Source organism: Bufo gargarizans, chromosome 1, assembly GCF_014858855.1.
Source record: "Bufo gargarizans isolate SCDJY-AF-19 chromosome 1, ASM1485885v1, whole genome shotgun sequence".
Taxonomy (NCBI): Eukaryota; Metazoa; Chordata; class Amphibia; order Anura; family Bufonidae; genus Bufo; species Bufo gargarizans.
In genome coordinates this window covers 316,931,554-316,952,262 of record NC_058080.1, presented here as the reverse complement: position 1 = coordinate 316,952,262, position 20,709 = coordinate 316,931,554, and the positions used below count along the sequence as shown (strand labels likewise).

General features: G+C 41.1%; 1 protein-coding gene across 1 annotated transcript in view; it reads right to left on the bottom strand.

Annotated features, from left to right (window-relative positions):
• Positions 1–17,431: 17,431 nt before the first annotated feature.
• PIK3R2 (phosphoinositide-3-kinase regulatory subunit 2) overlaps positions 17,432–20,709 on the bottom strand; it is a 67,103-nt gene continuing 63,825 nt past the window's right edge. Inside the window, exons 14-16 of the mRNA XM_044305655.1 lie at positions 20,538–20,609; positions 19,892–20,062; positions 17,432–18,486 (exon numbers count right to left, since the gene is read on the bottom strand). Of these exons, the coding sequence (XP_044161590.1) occupies positions 18,297–18,486; positions 19,892–20,062; positions 20,538–20,609 (433 nt within the window). The 3' untranslated portion in view covers positions 17,432–18,296. The remainder of the gene's footprint in view (positions 18,487–19,891; positions 20,063–20,537; positions 20,610–20,709) is intronic.

Here is a 20,709-nt window from a genome sequence, read left to right as displayed (position 1 = left end):
AATTTCTAAATAAGTGTAGGGGCACCGCACACCTCCACTGGGCTACTGCACACTATAATGGGAGACCGCTACTCGATACCAAACTATAAAGGCAAGATTTACCTTGTTATTTTTATTGGTCCTCCTTGTAGTTGCTTGTTAGTCCACGTGTGGAGTCACTTTACTTTTATTCTTCAGAGAGCTCAACAAGGATCTCCGCTGATTGTAGGCAAAGTTTTTCAAAGCTCGCCCCGGCTGGTGGGATAGCTTCTACTTTCGTTTTTCGCTCTCGCTCACAGAATGGAGCGGGTGACGTCACCAGAGCTACGGTTCCCCACAGACACCAAAAAGGATTAGCCAACCCGTTTCTAGCACTACGGTGCTCTTCGTCAGGGATTCGCTAAGGTGCCTTCTTTGTCTACCTTTTAACAGCTACGATCCTTGTCTGTTTAACCCTTCTTCTGCTGTAAATAACTTTTACTAAAATAACTAAATTTCTTTATTTAGCCCCCTCGGTTCTAATGTGTCCATATTAAAAATCCACTGTGTCTCTTTTTTTGACATATATTTGAGATCATCTCCTCTACGTATATCCACTTTAACTATTTCCAACCCTTCCATTATGCTGTTCCCTATAGTGCCTTGATAACGGGTGATCATCTACTTTCTTTTTTATATTATATATATGTTCATTTATTCTCTTCTTCAATGGTCTCTTTGTTCGGCCTATATAGATCTTTTGACATGGGCATTCAATGGCGTAAATGACAGCCATAGTATTACAGGATATATGATCCTTTATTTGGTACTTATACGTGGCACTTTTATTTTCTATATGTACCCGTTTTTTGTTCTTATTCTGTGTGTCTACATCCTGCACGTTTTTTTACAGGGATAAAAACCTGTCAGTGGGTTCTATAATAGTTTTTTATTCATTATTGCTGCACATTTTTTCGTGGATGCAATTAGGTTTCCAATATTTTCTGCTTTCCTATATACAAATGCAGGTGCTGCTGGTATCAAATCCCCAATCCATGTGTCTTCCCTCAGTATATCCCAATGCCTACCCACTATCTTCCTGAATATATGTGTCTCTGAATTGAATGAAATTATAATAGGTGGTATTTCTTTATTTCCATCCTCTTGTCCTTCTGCTCCCTTTTTATTCTTATTATTCTCCCCCAATAGCTGTTCTCTTTCGATCATCCCCAACTTCCCCCTTTTGCGCTACTAGTATATTTGTATCATAGCCTTTATCTTCAAATTTGTCCTGTAGTTTTTCAGCTTCCCTATCATATTTTATGACGTCTGTACAATTTCTCCTTAAGCGCATAAACTGACTTCTGGGAATATTATCCAATCACCGGGTGAGGTGGCAGCTTGTTCTTGAAATATAGCTGTTAGAATCAGTGGGGGGGGTTTTTCGTAGGTTTTTGCATAAATGTTATTTTTTTTCAACATATATTATAAGATCCAGGAAGTTAACCTCTTTAAAACTGTAATTCGGGGTGAATTCCAAATAAAAAACTCATTTTTATTAATATCGTTTAAAAATGTATTTAAAAGTTTGTTCACCCCCCCCCCCCTCCAAATAAATATCACATCGTCAATAAAACACCGCAAGAGGACGAGACCCGCCCGGAGGCATTGGGATATACTGAGGGAAGACACATGGATTGGGGATTTGATACCAGCAGCACCTGCATTTGTATATAGGAAAGTAGCAAATATTGGAAACATAATTGCATCCACGAAGAAATGTGCAGCAATAATGAATTAACCACTTCAGCCCCGCTAGCTGAAACCCCCTTCATGACCAGAGCACTTTTTACACTTCGGCACTACACTACTTTCACCGTTTATCGCTCGGTCATGCAACTTACCACCCAAATGAATTTTACCTCCTTTTCTTCTCACTAATAGAGCTTTCATTTGGTGGTATTTCATTGCTGCTGACATTTTTACTTTTTATGTTATTAATCAAAATGTAACAATTTTTTTGCAAAAAAATGACATTTTTCACTTTCAGCTGTAAAATTTTGCAAAAAAAACGACATCCATATATAAATTTTTCTCTAAATTTATGTTCTACATGTCTTTGATAAAAAAAAAATGTTTGGGCAAAAAAATAATGGTTTGGGTAAAAGTTATAGCGTTTACAAACTACGGTACAAAAATGTGAATTTCCGCTTTTTGAAGCAGCTCTGACTTTCTGAGCACCTGTCATGTTTCCTGAGGTTCTACAATGCCCAAACAGTAGGAAACCCCCACAAATGACCCCATTTCGTAAAGTAGACACCCTAAGGTATTCGCTGATGGGCATAGTGAGTTCATAGAACTTTTTATTTTTTGTCACAAGTTAGCGGAAAATGATGATGATTTTTTATTTTTATTTTTTTCTTACAAAGTCTCATATTCCACTAACTTGCGACAAAAATTAAAAAATTCTAGGAACTCGCCATGCCCCTCACAGAATTCCTTGGGGTGTCTTCTTTCCAAAATGGGGTCACTTGTGGCGTAGTTATACTGCCCTGGCAATTTAGGGGCCCATATGTGCGAGAAGTACTTTGCAATCAAAATCTGTAAAAAATGACCGGTGAAATCCGAAAGATGCACTTTGGAATATGTGCCCCTTTGCCCACCTAGGCTGCAAAAAAGTGTGACACATCTGGTATCACCGTACTCAGGAGAAGTTGGGGAATGTGTTTTGGGGTGTCATTTTACATATACCCATGCTGGGTGAGAGAAATATCTTGGCAAAAGACAACTTTTCCAATTTTTTTATACAAAGTTGGCATTTGACCAAGATATTTTTTTCACCCAGCATGGGTATATGTAAAATGACACCCCAAAACACATTTCCCAACTTCTCCTGAGTACGGCGATACCAGATGTGTCACACTTTTTTGCAGCCAAGGTGGGCAAAGGGGCACATATTCCAAAGTGCACCTTTCGGATTTCGCAGGCCATTTTTTACACATTTTGATTGCAAAGTTCTTCTCACACATATGGGCCCCTAAATTGCCAGGGCAGTATAACTACCCCACAAGTGACCCCATTTTGGAAAGAAGACACCCCAAGGTATTCCGTGAGGGGCATGGCGAGTTCCTAGAATTTTTTATTTTTTGTCGCAAGTTAGTGGAATATGAGACTTTGTAAGGAAAAAAGAAAAAAAAAGAAAAATCATAATTTTCCGCTAACTTGTGACAAAAAATAAAAAATTCTAGGAACTCGCCATGCCCCTCACGGAATACCTTGGGGTGTCTTCTTTCCAAAATGGGGTCACTTGTGGCGTAGTTATACTGCCCTGGCAATTTAGGGGCCCAAATGTGTAAGAAGTACCTTGCAATCAAAATCTGTAAAAAATGGCCTGTGAAATCCGAAAGGTGCTCTTTGGAATATGTGCCCCTTTGCCCACCTTGGCTGCAAAAAAGTGTCACACATCTGGTATCGCCGTACTCAGGAGAAGTTGGGGAATGTGTTTTGGGGTGTCATTTTACATATACCCATGCTGGGTGAGAGAAATATCTTGGCAAAAGATAACTTTTCCCATTTTTTTATACAAAGTTGGCATTTGACCAAGATATTTTTCTCACCCAGCATGGGTATATGTAAAATGACACCCCAAAACACATTGCCCAACTTCTCCTGAGTACGGCGATACCAGATGTGTGACACTTTTTTGCAGCCTAGATGCGCAAAGCGGCCCAAATTCCTTTTAGGAGGGCATTTTTAGACATTTGGATCCCAGACTTCTTCTCACACTTTCGGGCCCCTAAAAAGCCAGGGCAGTATAAATACCCCACATGTGACCCCATTTTGGAAAGAAGACACCCCAAGGTATCCAATGAGGGGCATGGCGAGTTCATAGAATTTTTTTATTTTTTGCATAAGTTAGCGGAAATTGATTTTTTTTGTTTTTTTCTCACAAAGTCTCACTTTCCGCTAACTTAGGACAAAAATTTCAATCTTTCATGGACTCAATATGCCCCTCACGGAATACCTTGGGGTGTCTTCTTTCCGAAATGGGGTCACATGTGGGGTATTTATACTGCCCTGGCTTTTTATGGGCCCTAAAGCGTGAGAAGAAGTCTGGAATATAAATGTCTAAAAATGTTTACGCATTTGGATTCCGTGAGGGGTATGGTGAGTTCATGTGAGATTTTATTTTTTGACACAAGTTAGTGGAATATGAGACTTTGTAAGAAAAAACAAAAAAACAAAAAATTTCCGCTAACTTGGGCCAAAAAAATGTCTGAATGGAGCCTTACAGGGGGGGGGGGGGGTGATCAATGACAAGGGGGTTATCAATGACAGGGGGGTGATCACCCATATACACTCCCTGATCACCCCCTGTCATTGATCACCCCCCTGGTAAGGCTCCATTCAGACGTTCGTATGATTTTTACGGATCCATTGATCGGATCCGCAAAACACATGCGGACATCTGAATGGAGCCTTACAGGGGGGTTATCAATGACAGGGGGTGATCAGGGTGATCCCCCCTGTAAGGCCCCATTCAGACGTCTGTATGATTTTTACGGATCCATGGATCGGATCCGCAAAACACATGCGGACGTCTGAATGGAGCCTTACAGGGGGGGGTGATCAATGACAGAGGGGTGATCAATGACAGAGGGGTGATCACCCATATAGACTCCCTGATCACCCCCTTGTAAGGCTCCATTCAGACGTCTGTATGATTTTTTACGGATCCACGGATACATGGATCGGATCCGCAAAACACATGCGGACGTCTGAATGGAGCCTTACAGGGGGGTGATCAATGACAAGGGGGTGATCAGGGAGTCTATATGGGGTGATCAACCCCCTGTCATTGATCACCCCCCTGTAAGGCTCCATTCAGACGTCCGCATGTGTTTTGCGGATCCGATCCATGTATCAGTGTATCCGTAAAAATCATGCGGACGTCTGAATGGAGCCTTACAGGGGGGTGATCAATGACAGAGGGGTGATCAATGACAGGGAAGTGATCAGGAAGTCTATATGCGTGATCACCCACTTGTCATTGATCACCCCCCTGTAAGGCTCCATTCAGACGTCCGCATGTGTTTTGCGGATCCGATCCATGTATTAGTGGATCCGTAAAAATCATGCGGATGTCTGAATGGAGCCTTACAGGGGGGTGATCAATGACAGAGGGGTGATCAATGACAGGGAAGTGATCAGGAAGTCTATATGCGTGATCACCCCCTTGTCATTGATCACCCCCCTGTAAGGCTCCATTCAGAGGTCCGCATGTGTTTTGCGGATCTGATCCATGTATCAGTGGATCCGTAAAAATCATGCGGATGTCTGAATGGAGCCTTACAGGGGGGTGATCAATGACAGGGAAGTGATCAGGAAGTCTATATGCGTGATCACCCACTGGTCATTGATCACCCCCCTGTAAGGCTCCATTCAGACGTCCGTATGCGTTTTGCGGATCCGATCCATGTATCCGTAAAAATCATACGGACGTCTGAATGGATCCTTACAGGGGGGTGATCAATGACAGGGGGGTGATTAGGGAGTCTATATGGGGTGATCAGTGGTTCATAAAGGGTTAATAAGTGACAGGGGGGGGGGGTGTAGTGTAGTGTGGTGTTTGGTGCGACTGTACTGAGCTGCCTGTGTCCTCTGGTGGTCGATCCTAACAAAAGGGACCACCAGAGGACCAGGTAGCAGGTATATTAGACGCTGTTATCAAAACAGCGTCTAATATACCTGTTAGGGGTTAAAAAAAATCAGATCTCCAGCCTGCCAGCGAGCGATCGCTGCTGGCAGGCTGGAGATCCACTCGCTTACCTTCCGTTCCTATGTGTGCGCGCGTTCACAGGAAATCCCGGCCCTCGCGAGATGACGCATATATGCGTGACTCTGCGCAGGGCTGCCACCTCCGGACCGCAGATCTGCGTTAGGCGGTCCGGAGGTGGTTAAAGAACCCACTGACAGGTTTTTATCCCTGTAAGAAATGTGAAGAACGTAGACACACAGAATAAGAACAAAAAACGGGTACATATAGAAAATAAAAGTAGTACGTATAAGTACCAAATAAAGGATCATATATCATGTAATACTAAGGGTGTTATTTACGCCATTGAATGCCCATGTCAAAAGATCTATATAGGCCGAACAAAGAGACCATTGAAGAAGAGAATAAATGAACATATATACACTCACCTAAAGAATTATTAGGAACACCATACTAATACGGTGTTGGACCCGCTTTTGCCTTCAGAACTGCCTTAATTCTACGTGGCATTGATTCAACAAGGTGCTGATAGCATTCTTTAGAAATTTTGGCCCATATTGATAGGATAGCATCTTGCAGTTGATGGAGATTTTAGGGAATCACATCCAGGGCACGAAGCTCCGGTTGGACATGGCCAGAAACAATGCTCAGGTAGCCCGTGGCATTTAAACGATGGCCAATTGGCACTAAGGGGCCTAAAGTGTGCCCAGAAAACATCCCCCACACCATTACACCACCACCAGCCTGCACATTGGTAACAAGGCATGATGGATACATGTTCTCATTCTGTTTACGCCAAATTCGGACTCTACCATTTGAATGTCTCAACAGACATCGAGACTCATCAGACCAGGCAACACTTTTCCAGTCTTCAACCAATTTTGGTGAGCTCGTGCAAATTGTAGCCTCTTTTTCCTATTTGTAGTGGAGATGATTGGTACCCGGTGGGGTCTTCTGCTGTTGTAGCCCATCCGCTGTTGTGGCTTCACAAATGCTTTGCTGCATACCTCGGTTGTAACGAGTGGTTATTTCAGTCAACGTTGCTCTTCTATCAGCTTGAATCAGTCGGCCCATTCTCCTCTGACCTCTAGCATCAACAAGGCATTTTTGCCCACAGGACTGCCGCATACTGGATGTTTTTCCCTTTTCACACCATTCTTTGTAAACCCTAGAAATGGTTGTGCGTGAAAATTCCAGTAACTGAGCAGATTGTGAAATACTCAGACCGGCCCGTCTGACACAAACAACCATGCCACGCTCAAAATTGCTTAAATCACCTTTCTTTCCCATTCTGACATTCAGTTTGGAGTTCAGGAGATTGTCTTGACCAGGACCACAACCCTACATGCATTGAAGCAACTGCCATGTGATTGGTTGACTAGATAATCGCATTAATGGGAAATAGAACAGGTGCTCCTAATAATTCTTTAGGTGAGTGTATATAATATAAAAAAGAAAGTAGAAGATCACCCGTTATCAAGGCACTATAGGGAACAGCATAATGGAAGGGTTGGAAAGAGTTAAAGTGGATATACGTGGAGATGATCTCAAATATATGTCAAAAAAAGAGACACAGTGGATTTTTAATATGGACACATTAGAACCGAGGGGGCTAAATAAAGAAATTTAGTTATTTTAGTAAAAGTTATTTACAGCAGAAGAAGGGTTAAACAGACAAGGATCGTAGCTGTTAAAGGTAGACAAAGAAGGCACCTTAGCGAATCCCTGACGAAGAGCACTGTAGTGCTAGAAACGGGTTGGCTAATCCTTTTTGGTGTCTGTGAGGAACCGTAGCTCTGGTGACGTCACCCGCTCCATTCTGTGAGCAAGAGCGAAAAACGAAAGTAGAAGCTATCCCACCAGCCGGGGCGAGCTTTGAAAAACTTTGCCTACAATCAGCGGAGATCCTTGTTGAGCTCTCTGAAGAATAAAAGTAAAGTGACTCCACACGTGGACTAACAAGCAACTACAAGGAGGACCAATAAAAATAAGGTAAATCTTGCCTTTATAGTTTGGTATCGAGTAGCCGTCTCCCATTATAGTGTGCAGTAGCCCAGTGGAGGTGCGCGGTGCCCCTACACTTATTTAGAAACGGCTTTCTATTCAGAAGGGACTTAAGTCTTTTCAACAAATGCAGGGTGTTCTATCAGTAGTTACAGCTACATTCCCTGCAGAGTCAGGAATGAGGAAGTCCGTTGACATTGACTTTAATGCCAGGGATTGATTTAGTGGTACAAGCTAGGTTTTCCCGCAAAATAATTTCCATGGCATATTCCATTTTATTGGATGAAGAACTGCGTAATTCACTTGCAGGTCCTCAAGGGTAAATGCACTACAGAGTGGTGGTGTGGGGAAGTGCACTCCCAGCCACTGTCTAAAAACGAAGCAATTCAATAACATAGTGATCTGGCACTTAATAATGAGCATCAGCTAGTTTTAACCCACAGTGTTTAGAGCTCACTTATAATAGTTATAGATGTGCGGACTTCATTTTAAGCGAATCATTAAAAGTTACATTTTATTATCTGGGACAAGAAAGGAAATTAGCCTGTAGCTAAGCATTGGGATTTTATACTGATCAATGTATGACAATAGTGTACAATTGTGATAAATGTCATCTTCATTCTGTACTTGATGTGTACTTGTACATTTGCCATAACTGTGATTGTTGTATACTTTCATTTTTATTCTCATACGAAAAACAAATAAAGAACATCTTTCTGACGGCCAGGACCATGGGAGCACAAATCGGCTGGCATCTTTTCCTATAGTGTGCAAGCACGACCACCAGTGCTGGATTGCACGGTGGTTGGAACCATGGAAATGAGCAGTGTATAATATGAAGGAAAAGTGAATCCAGCCAGCATAGGAGGCAATATGGCCAATCACAATACATTAGTTAATGCCTTGTATTAACTTTCTCTACATGATAAATTCCACTTGCTGAAGTGACACAACCCCTTTAAAGGCATCAAGTAGATCTGTGCTTGCACTGTACTTCATATTGTGTGGATGTGCCAACTAATTTATTTTTTTGCACTGTTCATGGTGACTTTAGTTGTGGACTCTTCCCTGTTTTAATTAAAGCACAGAAAAGCTGGTTCCGTACTGGCCCCATGTTTGGTGAGTGCAGGGACACAGCTGTGAGAAGTAGCTTTGCTGTGGCTAAGAACGTCAACTTTATAAGTAAATATGGCAAGTAAAGCAATTTAAAACAATGAGGTTCATTTATTAAGGGTCTTGTGACTATTTTAGTAAGAAAAAAAGTTAGTTGCAAGCCTTTTTACTTGATCACCCCCCTGTTACTAAACATTGATCACCCCCCTGTTACTAAACAATATTAAGTCGCACAGCTGGTTTCACGGCATGCTTGGCAATTCTGGGATGGGAGCATGTCAGGGGCCACATCAGGCAAATGTTGGTGAAAAACTATGCCAGCCTGGTACACAAGGTCTTCTATAAACGGGTCTGATTTATGATGAATCTTACAGTAGCGCAAGGGGGAAACCATGACTAAATTGTAAAAACTGGTCGTAGTAAATGTGTCCCAATATATTCAGTGTTTGTATATACAGTGCTGCCCATAATTATTCATACCCCTGGCAAATTTTTACTTAAACTTACTTTTATTCAACCAGCAAGTAATTTATTTGACGGGAAATGACATAGGTGTCTCCCAAAAGATAAGACAATGTACAAGAGGCATTATTGTGGGGGGAAAAAAATTCTCAGCTTTTATTTACTTTTGAGCAAAAAATACAAGATGTTCCGCACTGTGGAAAATCTCAGAGAACGTGGTCGGAAGCCAAAAGTGACATCTGTGCTGGCCAGGAGGATAGTTAGAGAGGGAGAAAAGAATCCAAGGATCACCACCAAGGCCATCCTGGTGAATCTGGGCTCTGCTGGTGCCAATGTCTCAAGGCAGACAATCCAACGGACACTGCTGGATTCCACTTCTTCAGATAAGGCACTCAAAGCTCGCTTGGCCTTTGCAAAAGCTCATCTGGACAAAGAAGACTACTTCTGGTCTTCTGTGTTATGGTCAGAATGAGGTTTCCTTCATTTGGTGTAAAAAAGGAGAAGCCTTCAAACCAAAGAACACCATCCCCACTGTAAAACATGGTGGTGGGAACCTAATGCTTTGGGGGTGTTTTTCAGCCAATGGACCAGGGAACCTAATCACAGTAAACGGCAACATGAAAAAAGAGCAATACATGAGGTTTCTCAACGACAACATCAGGCAGTCTCCAGAGTCTCCAACTTGGCCTTGGGCATTAGTGGACATTTAAGCATGGCAATGACCCAAAACACACAGCAAAAGTGGTGAAGAAATGGTTAGCAGACAACAACATTAACGTTCTGGAGTGGCCCAGCCAGAGTCCAGACTTGAATCCAATTGAGAATCTGTGGAGGGAGCTAAAGATCAGGGTGATGGCAAGAAGACCCTCTAACCTAAAAGATTTGGAGTTCATTGCTAAAGATGAATGGGCAAAAATACCTGTGGAGACATGTACAAAGCTGGTCGGCAATTATAGGAAGCGTTTGATTGCTGTAATAGCCAATAAAGGCTTTTTTATTGATTATTGAGAAGGGTATGAATAATTTTGGACTAGACACTTTTTGCTCAAATGTAAATAAAAGCTGAGAAATGTTTTCCTTTTTCCACAATAATGCCTCTTGAACATCATCTTATTATCTTTTGGGAGACACCTATGCCATTTCCCGTCAAAAAATTACTTGCTGGTTGAACAAAAGTAACTAAGTCAAAATTTGCCTGGGGTATGAATAATTATGGGCAGCACTGTATCTTGGTGCACATTTTATTAGCTGATCAGGCCCAGTTTCAGGAACACACATTTTGAGACTCAATCGTAGTCTATGAGCTGCAACATAACATGCACTACATTGCCTAGCAATAAATCATTCCTCCATTGTGATAGATATAGAGATGACACAAGTATTTTCATCTGCTTTTATTTTTTAATTTTTTTTTAAGTACCATACAAAATGTCATTTTCGAGTACCAGTCTTGGAAACAAATACTTGGTTTACATTAGTAAACATTTATTAATAAACAGAAACATTGTTAAGGGAAAAAAAAAAAAAGAAAGAAAATCTCTGGTAACATAGTGTTAAGTATACAAGAGAAATCAAAAGTTTATCTTCCCAATGTTCACTGGATAAAACAGCTTATGGCAAAAAAAACATATGGAATATTAAACATACAACAATAAAGCCAGCTTATGTAGAAACATTCAGCATTTGTGTCAATGGCTGGTCATGTTACAAAGAAAAAAAGGCTACATGCTACAGAGCAGCCGGCTTACTCTAGAAACTATCAGAAGTGATTCACTCTACACTTCCTAGTAAAAGGGTTAATAGTACATATATGTTGAATTTTCACAGTATGCTTTTCTCCTGCATAATCTACAGCAACAAAAGCTTAAATGTAATAATCTAGAAGTGAAATGGAATACATCTATATAAAAAACATGGTTAGGTATAAAATCTATAACATTTTCCAAATTGGTTCTCTTGTCTGCATAGGGTTATAAGGTATAAAAGAATTTAAATTCTCTGCCCCGAGAAACAATCATAGCAATGTCTATGGATCAGGCACTAAAGAAAAGGTGAAGCAAAACAGATATAGTGCATATTGTACATACACCTTGTGACGTGTATATGAAAATCTACATTAACTCTTACAGTCCTGGGTGCAGTTCTATAATTTTTTAGAAAGTGAAGTGACATATAATAATGGGAGACTTCATGACTTCAGGAAAATATTAGAAATCCCAAAACGATCAGAGCCTCCACAAAGCCATGTTACACATAACTCATATCAGCTTTGTACTCGGATATCTCCAGAACTCCCATAGAAATTAATAGAGCAGCCAGTGTATGCCCGACCAGCCACTCTGTTCATTTCAGGGGGGCTCGACCAGCCACTCTGTTCATTTCAGGGGGGCTGCAGGGGATATGGGGTCCCATTCTCGTGATTGGTAGGACCCCTAAGGATAGGGGATAACTTCAAAGAACTGGAATACCCCTTTAAGGCCTAAAACTGGTGTGGGGAGATGTCCGGCTGTGTGCCAGTTTGGACTTTTTTTTTTTTTTAAACGATTTGAAATAAAAGATTTATGGTTTTATTCAAGAGCCAAGTGCTGGACCTGCTATTTGGTTTCTACAATGGATTTGGATCTGTGCACCGAGGACTAACAAAGGCGGTGAGCCTATTGCATTTATTTGTTCTGATCATTAAAGGGGTATTTTGCTCATGTATCCTACCCCTGGGACCCCCCCCCATCAAGAGAACTGCAACCTTATTTTGAGGGGCTTCACGGGGTATGGGGTCCCCGTTTTTGTGACTGTTGGGGGTCCCAGGGGTAGGATCCCACGTATCTAATAGCTATCCCCTCTTTTTAACTGGAATACCCCTTTAAAGCTGGAACCTTTTTACAGAAGATTTTTGAATCAACTGAAAAGACTTTTTTTTATGTAAAACACTCTTGATGATCATAATTATTGTAGAAGTGTATTGCTGGATATGTATGTTACCATAAGACTTAAATTAGTTACTCCAGATGGGACTAACTGAAATCAACTGGAACTAATGCTTTTTGAAGCCAAATACTGGAATTCAAAAAGAAGACTCAGTTGCACCTTTATGTTTGCCCTCCGTTTATGATCCACTCCTGACTTTTGCTACAAAAGCCACATAACAAAAAGAGACGTGGAATCCCAGCCTTAGGCCTCCTGCACACGAAAGTGTGCTGCGCGTTGCCGTATTGCGGACTGCATTTGCAAATCCGCAATACATGGGTGCCGTTCAGTGGGCATTCCGCATTACGGTTGCGGACCCATTCACTTCAATGGGTCCGCAATTCTGGAATAGTGCAGAACAGAAGCACAGAACGGAACCCTACGGAGTGCTTCCGTGGGGTTTCATCCCGTACTTCCGTTCCACAAAAAGATATAACATGTCCTATCTTTTTGCGAAACAGGCGGATCGCGGACCAATTAAAGTGAATGGATCCGCGATCCGCTGCGGCTGCCCCACAGTCAGTGTTTGTGCATTGCTGCCCAAAATTTACGGGGTGCACACGTTTGTGTGCAGAAGGCCTTAGCCTATGTCCAACTGGTATAGAGCTAAAAAGTAGCAAAGACTGAAACAAACAGATCAGAACTACCCTAAGGGCTCCGAACACACAAATTTGGTCTGGCATTTTTTTCTCACAAAAAAAAAAAAACTAAAAACACTCCATTGAAAATTGGTCAGGTTTAATTCCATACTGCTTGAAGTTTTGTTTTTTTTGTGTCATTTTTTTTTTTTACTTTAAGCACTTTGTTTTTCTAGCTCTTTTTTCCTAGATGATAATGATGCCCTAAACAAAACAAAAAAAATTGTGTGTGAACCCACAGTTTTTGTTTTTTTTCCACCAATTATGGCTTATTCACAAAGTCATTTTTTCGGTCAGTGATTTTCATCAGTGATTTTGAGACAAAAATATGTAAACACAGAACAGGTGCAGATCTTTCAATTATACCTTCTCTCTGCATAGGCTCCAATCCTGGTTTTGGCTCAGAATGGTAAACTGATGGAAATCATCGACGTGTGAATTAGGGCTTATACACATTTTATGTTCTGTAGCATGCATCGCCTATTTGTAAGATTTATACTTGCCTGATACTCACCGTGTTCGTTCCTCCATCTTCCGGTCCTCTTATTTTCACCTAGCCAGGTGGGTGGTCACCTTTGCCATTGTAGCTAATGACTGGCTTCAGTGATCTGTCGCTTGGGGATATGAAACTGCTAAAGCCATTCATTGGTTGTAGTGCTGCACATGAACATGTCCATACCTGGTTGGAAGAAAACAAGTCTGGACCAGAAGATGGATGAATCTGAGGCAGAGTGAGGGACTGGTGGAGCGCGAAGCAGCAAAATATGAATCTTTTGGTAACCAATCCAGGCTACAAGGCATATGTAAAATGTGTATAAGTACCAGAAAACCCCTTTAGGTTGACCACCAGCCATCGCATATGTTATGGGACTGACTTATTTGGATACTGTTCCTTTGTAGTCACCTATAGATGAATGAGAAATGCAAATACAAATGACCTCAAAGTTTTGCTTCAAATGTTTCTTCATATGTAAGTCATGGATGTGAAACATTGCTCCCGACTGTTTCAAGGGCAGGATTAGTCTAGTGCAATGACCCCGTGCAAACCTACAGATTCATTCTAAACTGCAGAAAAAGCATAGTTAGAAAAATAGGCACACATTCTAAAATAACAAAGTGATACAATAGCTTATTTAATAGGTTAAAAGCACAGAGGGCAGGAAAGAAGAACAGGGTATAGCCTAAAGGGCAGCATTATAATAATAGAAATAGCTTCCAACAGGTCATTCATAGAGCCCATCATTAAATGCATCCGGTAAGCTCCACTTGAATTCAAGAGTAGCTAGCAGTCCACCACTAGCTATAGTTAGAGAAAGCTGGGACACAACCCGCCTTCTGCAACATCGACACCAACTAAATGCTGGTGTCCTGTATATTTAACAAAATACATTATCCCCACCTGAGTTCCCCCAACAAGCGGGCCTAGATATCAGGCAATAAACAGGGCCATGAAGAATAGAGGGAGGCAGTGTACATGACAATACAACAATGCTGTAAAGCGTGTACCAGACTAAAGTGCAACAGGATAACATAACAAACTGACCATAGATTTTCTTTACTGCTGATAGTCTAACCCTATAGGGACAGCCAGAAAGTCCCCTGACCTCACCTGGTAGGAGAAACAAGGATGGATCTTTTGTTACCTGTTTAATCCTTTTGTAACCAAGATAAGCAGTACCAGATGAATTGTCAGCTGCCTTTCCCTAGCCATACAAGAACATGGTCAACATGTTGATGAAGGTGTCAGGGGAGGATATCTGTCAGCTAGTCTACAGTCAGCTTAACTGTGAGGTATACTAATGCAATAACATGAAGGTTTAGTGTTTTACCATTTGGTCATGATGGCTTAGGAATGGAAAATTACATTTTCTCTATGAGGTGAACTGATCATTTTCTATAAAATGATCACATAGTCCAGCAGTGTTCCCAAGCTGAACAGAAAACTCTAGTGCTTATGTTTTGTGACTTGATGGTCAATCACAGTTTCTCTACAGTGGCATCAAGTCTAACTTATGAGAATGTATCTAGATGGAATGGCAGCTTCCTTCCTGCTGCAGTGAAGTTCAGCACCAGCTTTATGTAGTCATTTTTAATGCATTATCCAAATACTAAATCCTGACAAAAGCTACAGGGGAAACAACGGGAGTCTCCCATTGCAATTCTTCATTTTCTAGATTGTGTGCAAAGCTTCCCCAGATGCAGCTCATCGATGACCATGCTGGATCTCCATGCTCATGTGGAGAGATCCAGTGCTGGTATGCATTGTGTTGGACTGCTGGCAGCAGCCAACACATCTGGGAAAGGGTGACTGGCTGCCAGAATTTTAGTTTAAGATGGTGATAGCAGTATAGCATTAAGACCTATACTGTGTGTTTTTTGTAAATACAGTACATTAAATGTGCAAACATTTTCTGGTATCATCTGTCCATAGTAACATCTTTGGGAGAGGTTCCACAAACTGCAAACACTGGAGATGACAGGTGAAATATTGGTCTGAATAGTGACCACATTAACTAGTATGTGCAATTACATGATTTCATTGCTAGTAGAAGACTGGGAAAATTTGTCCAATTAGATTTATGGGTGGAATAGAGATAAGTAGGGATGAGCGAACTCGTGTTTTCAGGTTCTGTGAACAAGGTTTGGGTTCTGGTTATCTAAGAGTTCCATTATGGATCCATCATAACTTATGGTTCTTGGTTGCGGAATCCATAACGTAATTCTTAGATAACCCGAACTATGTACGCCAAACTTGAAAAGAGAAGTTCACTCAACACTAGAGAGACAAATCTTCAGTGGAACTTTCCTTTCATGGGAGACTGGGTAGCTTTATTTTTATAAATTTCTCAAAAGTGCAAAAATATGGGGCCAAACTAAATGGCGGATTGCATAGCCTATGAGCCTACATTTTATAGGAACAGCTCAGCAGTCTAGCTGCCATGGTTTGAAAATGATATCTCCCACTGATTGTGAATCTGTGAAATAGTCTACCTCAGGACATGGTCACAGCAGGAAAAGTTGTTAACCTCAAAAAGGCCTAGATGATCTCTTAGAACAGAATAACATTGATGCTTATGGGAATGTGTAGAATTCCAGTTTATAATGCTGATCCAGTGTGATCGACACTAGGGATCAGAAGGGATGTTTTCCCTTTTAGGACAGGTTGGCTCACAACTTAAACAGAACCGGTCACCACAAAATGCAGTGCAATGTACAGTCAGCAAGTTATAGAGCAGGAGGAGCTGAGCACACTGATACATAGTTTTATGGGCAAAAAATTCAGTAAAACTTGTAATTTATACTTTTAAACCTCTGCTCTTTTTGAACTTAAGATCGGACCAGTGGACAACTATCAGTGACTGACATCTAACTGTATACACACTCAAACGGGGAATGCTATCAATTACAGATAACACCTCCTTCTTGTATAACTGAAGTTAGAAATAGAAGAGATTTAAAGGGTCACTGATAAATAGCTGAATAGGGTAATTTTGACCTCAGAAAGAGCAGAGATATACAGTAAATGTATAAATGATTAAGGTTTTATAGAATTTTTTCCCACAGTCTATACATTAATCTGCTCAGCGATTCTAGCTCTATAACATGCTGCCTGCAGATTGCTTGCTATATTGTCATCATAATATGCAATCTATTGATCTGCACAAAGTGTAATCCCTTGCACTACCGTATTACTTATGCAGATCCTTTCTTTATGTTGGTTTGTAAAATGAGGGGACTGAGGACGCGTTCATATACTGGCAGATTTTGTTAAAGCACCACAAACTGGTGTGGAATATGGAAATACAAGTAATTCTAAACCTGGAAAGTTGTATGGGTGGTAGATTTACAGAATCCCATTAAAACACAACTCTGCAAAGCCAAATATGTCAAACTTTAAAATGCGACATACGCCAACTACCGTACTTATAATCACAGAGGTGAAATTCTGTCAACACCCAGAAAACCGTGATGGAAACTTGATACAGGTGTGACCTGTTCTCAGACAGGTAAGTAACGAAAAGTGTGGTGAGCCAGCACCACAGTCTGGCCGTAGCATTAAATCTTCAAAGTAAAAGATTATAAAAAATATATATTATTATTTTCTAGAGATTCAGAACCTTGCTGATCACTATCTGCAGCCTTCTCACCATGATAATGTGACGTCACACTTTCTGGTGGGTCCACTGAAATTACTATGTTAGGAACAGTTTCTTGTATGCCTCCTTATATCAGAAGGTAAAAAAAATATGTGTGTGTGTGAGAGAGAGCCAAGTGTAGTGTTTAGAATACCTCATTTGTTTTGGCTTTACTTTCTATGTCGTCTTTGTCTACAGACTGCTCCTGTATGTAAGGCTACATGCACACGGCCGTATGTGTTTTGCGGTCCGCATACATCCGTATGCCATCAGTTGTTTTTTTTTGCGAACCCATTGTAACAATGCCTCAAAAGGACAAGAATAGGATATGGTCTATTTTTTTTTGCGGGGCTACGGAACGGACATACTGATGCGGACAGCACACGGTGTGCTGTCAGCATTTCCTGCGGACCCATTGAAATGAAATGGTCCGCAGCCTATACTTAAAAAAAAATAATTGAACGACACAGAAGCCACCAAGTTTGTGTGCACGAGGCCCAAAGCACACAATGATTCATAGACAAAAAATAATGTTTTTTAGTGAATGTTAATTATATAGCTTATTTTTGTTGAGCATGCAGCAAAGGACTATGAACTGTAGATACTCTAGTTCTGCTGGTCTATGTGTCATTTCAAATGGGTAGTGTTTATAGCTAAATACAGACCTGGTGATTTAGAATCAAGATTCTGATTAAAAACTCCTACAAAGAAAGAAGCACACTGCATATGACTACCACAAAAAAGACTGTGTGCCTGACAACTGAAGGTGTAGAGGCCTATCTGAGAAGGAGAGCTTGATTCTGTATGTGGTTTAATTTTACCAATGTGAAAAAAAAAAAAAAAAAAAAAAACACACAAAATAAGATTAAATACCTCTTAGAGAAGATTGGAGGCATAGATCTTACTTCAAGGTGTAACATGAATAAGACTTTCAATTAACTACTGTGTATGGTGTACACACAATGCTACGGATATAGTTGCAGCATATAAACACATCCAACTTCACAATGCTCAAAACGGTAATTCCCTCTAAGGAAAGATCTTATGTTCTGAAAGGAATGAATAGCCAATTTCCTTAACAAAAAAAAATAAAAATAGGTGATCTACAAAGCTATTAATCCCCACAGAGATTGTTCTAGTAGAGGTTGCTCATCATTAAAGTTAGAAGATCATAAGACCAAACCAAATTTACTCCAAGGGCACATCTTATGTGGTTGAAAACACAGTTGGTAGAAGATTAAAAGTTCACCGCGATGGTGGTGCCAGCACGGGGTACATCAGCGTGACATTCAGGGCATCGTTGTGTTGCACTAGTGATGTGTGCTGGTAATGTAGCACAAGCTCTTTTAAAGAGGCATAAAGGTAATAGGGTTCAGCAAAGCCATAACCGGTGGCAGTCTTGTAGATAACGCAGTGCTTGGTGTCACCATCAACCCTAAAAATGTAAGATTAAGTGTTAATGCGTGTAGAAACATACAGAACGTATTTATTATCCAGATTCAGAATATGTACTTATTGCTTGTGTACTTACTCACTATTGCCTGCTGTAATGTGGCTATTGTCCTGAACCACTTAGGAGGAGTCTTTATTCTATCACCAAATCTGGTGTAGGCTCTTAAATTGATGTAAGACTGTTCCCTGATTTATCATCTCCTTTCCCCATAACTAGCACATATGTACATGCTGTGACCATGTGCAGTATTACTTTTGTCAAGATTTGCCCCAACTAAGTTCTGGTATTACGCCTGCGCCCCGTGATTGCCACATTGGTGCACTGTAGGGATGCAGCAACATTAAAAGTGGATGGGACACATGGCAAAATATAAATATTTAAAAGGCAGGCAGTGATTAGATTATATTAGCATATTACTCACTCAGGTCTTGGGCTTAACAGTGGTCAGCTGGGGTGTTAACATGTTGAATGATTCTTTTTAAAGGGGCTTTCCGGGACACTCATATTGATGACCTATCCTCAGGACAGGTCATCAATATCTGATCAGTTGAGGTCCAACGCCCAGCACCCCACCAATTAGCTCTGCTGAGCACTGCGGCCTCCTCACATTTAACCAAGTACAGTGCTGTACATTATATAGTGGCTGTGCTTGGTATTGTGGTTCAAGTCCATTCACTGGGACCAAGCTGCAAGTAGATCATGTGACCGGTGAACCTGATGTCACTGACTTGCTGCAGTCTCTTAAAAAAAAAAAAAAATATAATGATCGGCGGGGGCACTGAGAGTCTCCCCCACTCAGGGGCTGATTGGCCATAGACTCTACAGGGAAATTTCCTGGTGGGCCGTTGCCCAGGTGGCTGCCTGAGCCAGGTAAGTAATGATCTGTCGCTATCATAGTTAATTAACTCTGAGGGCATCAAGTAGTTATGTATCTGGCTGGCGAGCACAGGTGCCCTCCTGATTCCAACTGTATTGTCATCTTGAGGCGCCTGGAGTAGGAGGACAGAACATGGCAGCTGGTGCTGGCCACCAAAGAGCTGTCTTTTGTGCTGCTGGGGAACTATCTCATTCTGCATTGTGTTTTTTTCTTCTGCTGGGGCAATTGATTATGTTACACTTAGATATTTGGCTCTGCTGAGGCGGTATTTTATGCCGCAATATGGTCTTGCTGGGCCTGTCTAAGTGTGTTAACCCTGCTTTCTGTTAATTTGGACCCGCCTACGTGGGGGCCACTTTTTTTTTTTTCCAGGGCCACTTTAAGATCCCAATCCGCCCCTGCCCCCACTGATCAGATATTGAGGACCTCAGGATAGGTCATCAATATATGACTCCAGGAAAACCCCTTTAATATATAAAGGGAAACAGAAGGCACTGAATTTGTACTTACACAACTGAGCATGCATAGCAACCTTTCTGCCTGCTCTCTCGAATCAAGAAAGTACCACCTGGCTTCCCAGTGAGCATTTCTTCAGCCTGTTCACGTTTCATCTTTCCCATGTACCAGGTTCTCTCTTCATGGTGAGGGAGATCCTCATCATCATCCATCATGGAGTATGGACTGAAAGGGAGAAAAGATAAGTGATGATGCCTTGTGAGACACCTTGTTCATTATGTTAAGCCCTTCTTCAGTCTCTATTCATACCCCTGTTTAATCCCTCACTAACACCTTTGCAAGTGATCAGAACTCTTCCATACATTTGGCAGGTTTACATCTGAAACCTTCTTAAACTACACACACTTTTAATGACTGTGTGCATTCCGTTTCCGTATGTCCTCATGGATAGGCATTGCTACAATGGATCAGCAACAAAAGGATGTACAGGGTAATATGGATGTCACACGGACATCATCCGTATTTTTTCCGGATCCATGTTTTGTGGACCACAAAATATATAAGGTCGTGTGCATAAGCCCTTAATCACACATTTTCCAAGCAATGCTATCTTTGGTATGATACCAGTATCCTACAGGGTATTTATCAATACCACATTATGTAATGGCTGAAATATTTCTGTTTCATGTTAATTACTTACTCTTCAGGCTCATTCTTCGTGTCCAGCCATTCACTGATATCTTTCTGTCGAGCACCATTCCCTACCAGCCAGCTGAAATAGCAATTAAAATATTAATTCAGAAATTGAAAATGTAAAAAAATAAATAAATCAAAGTTTACACTAAAACAAACTAACAATAGTTATGAAAAAC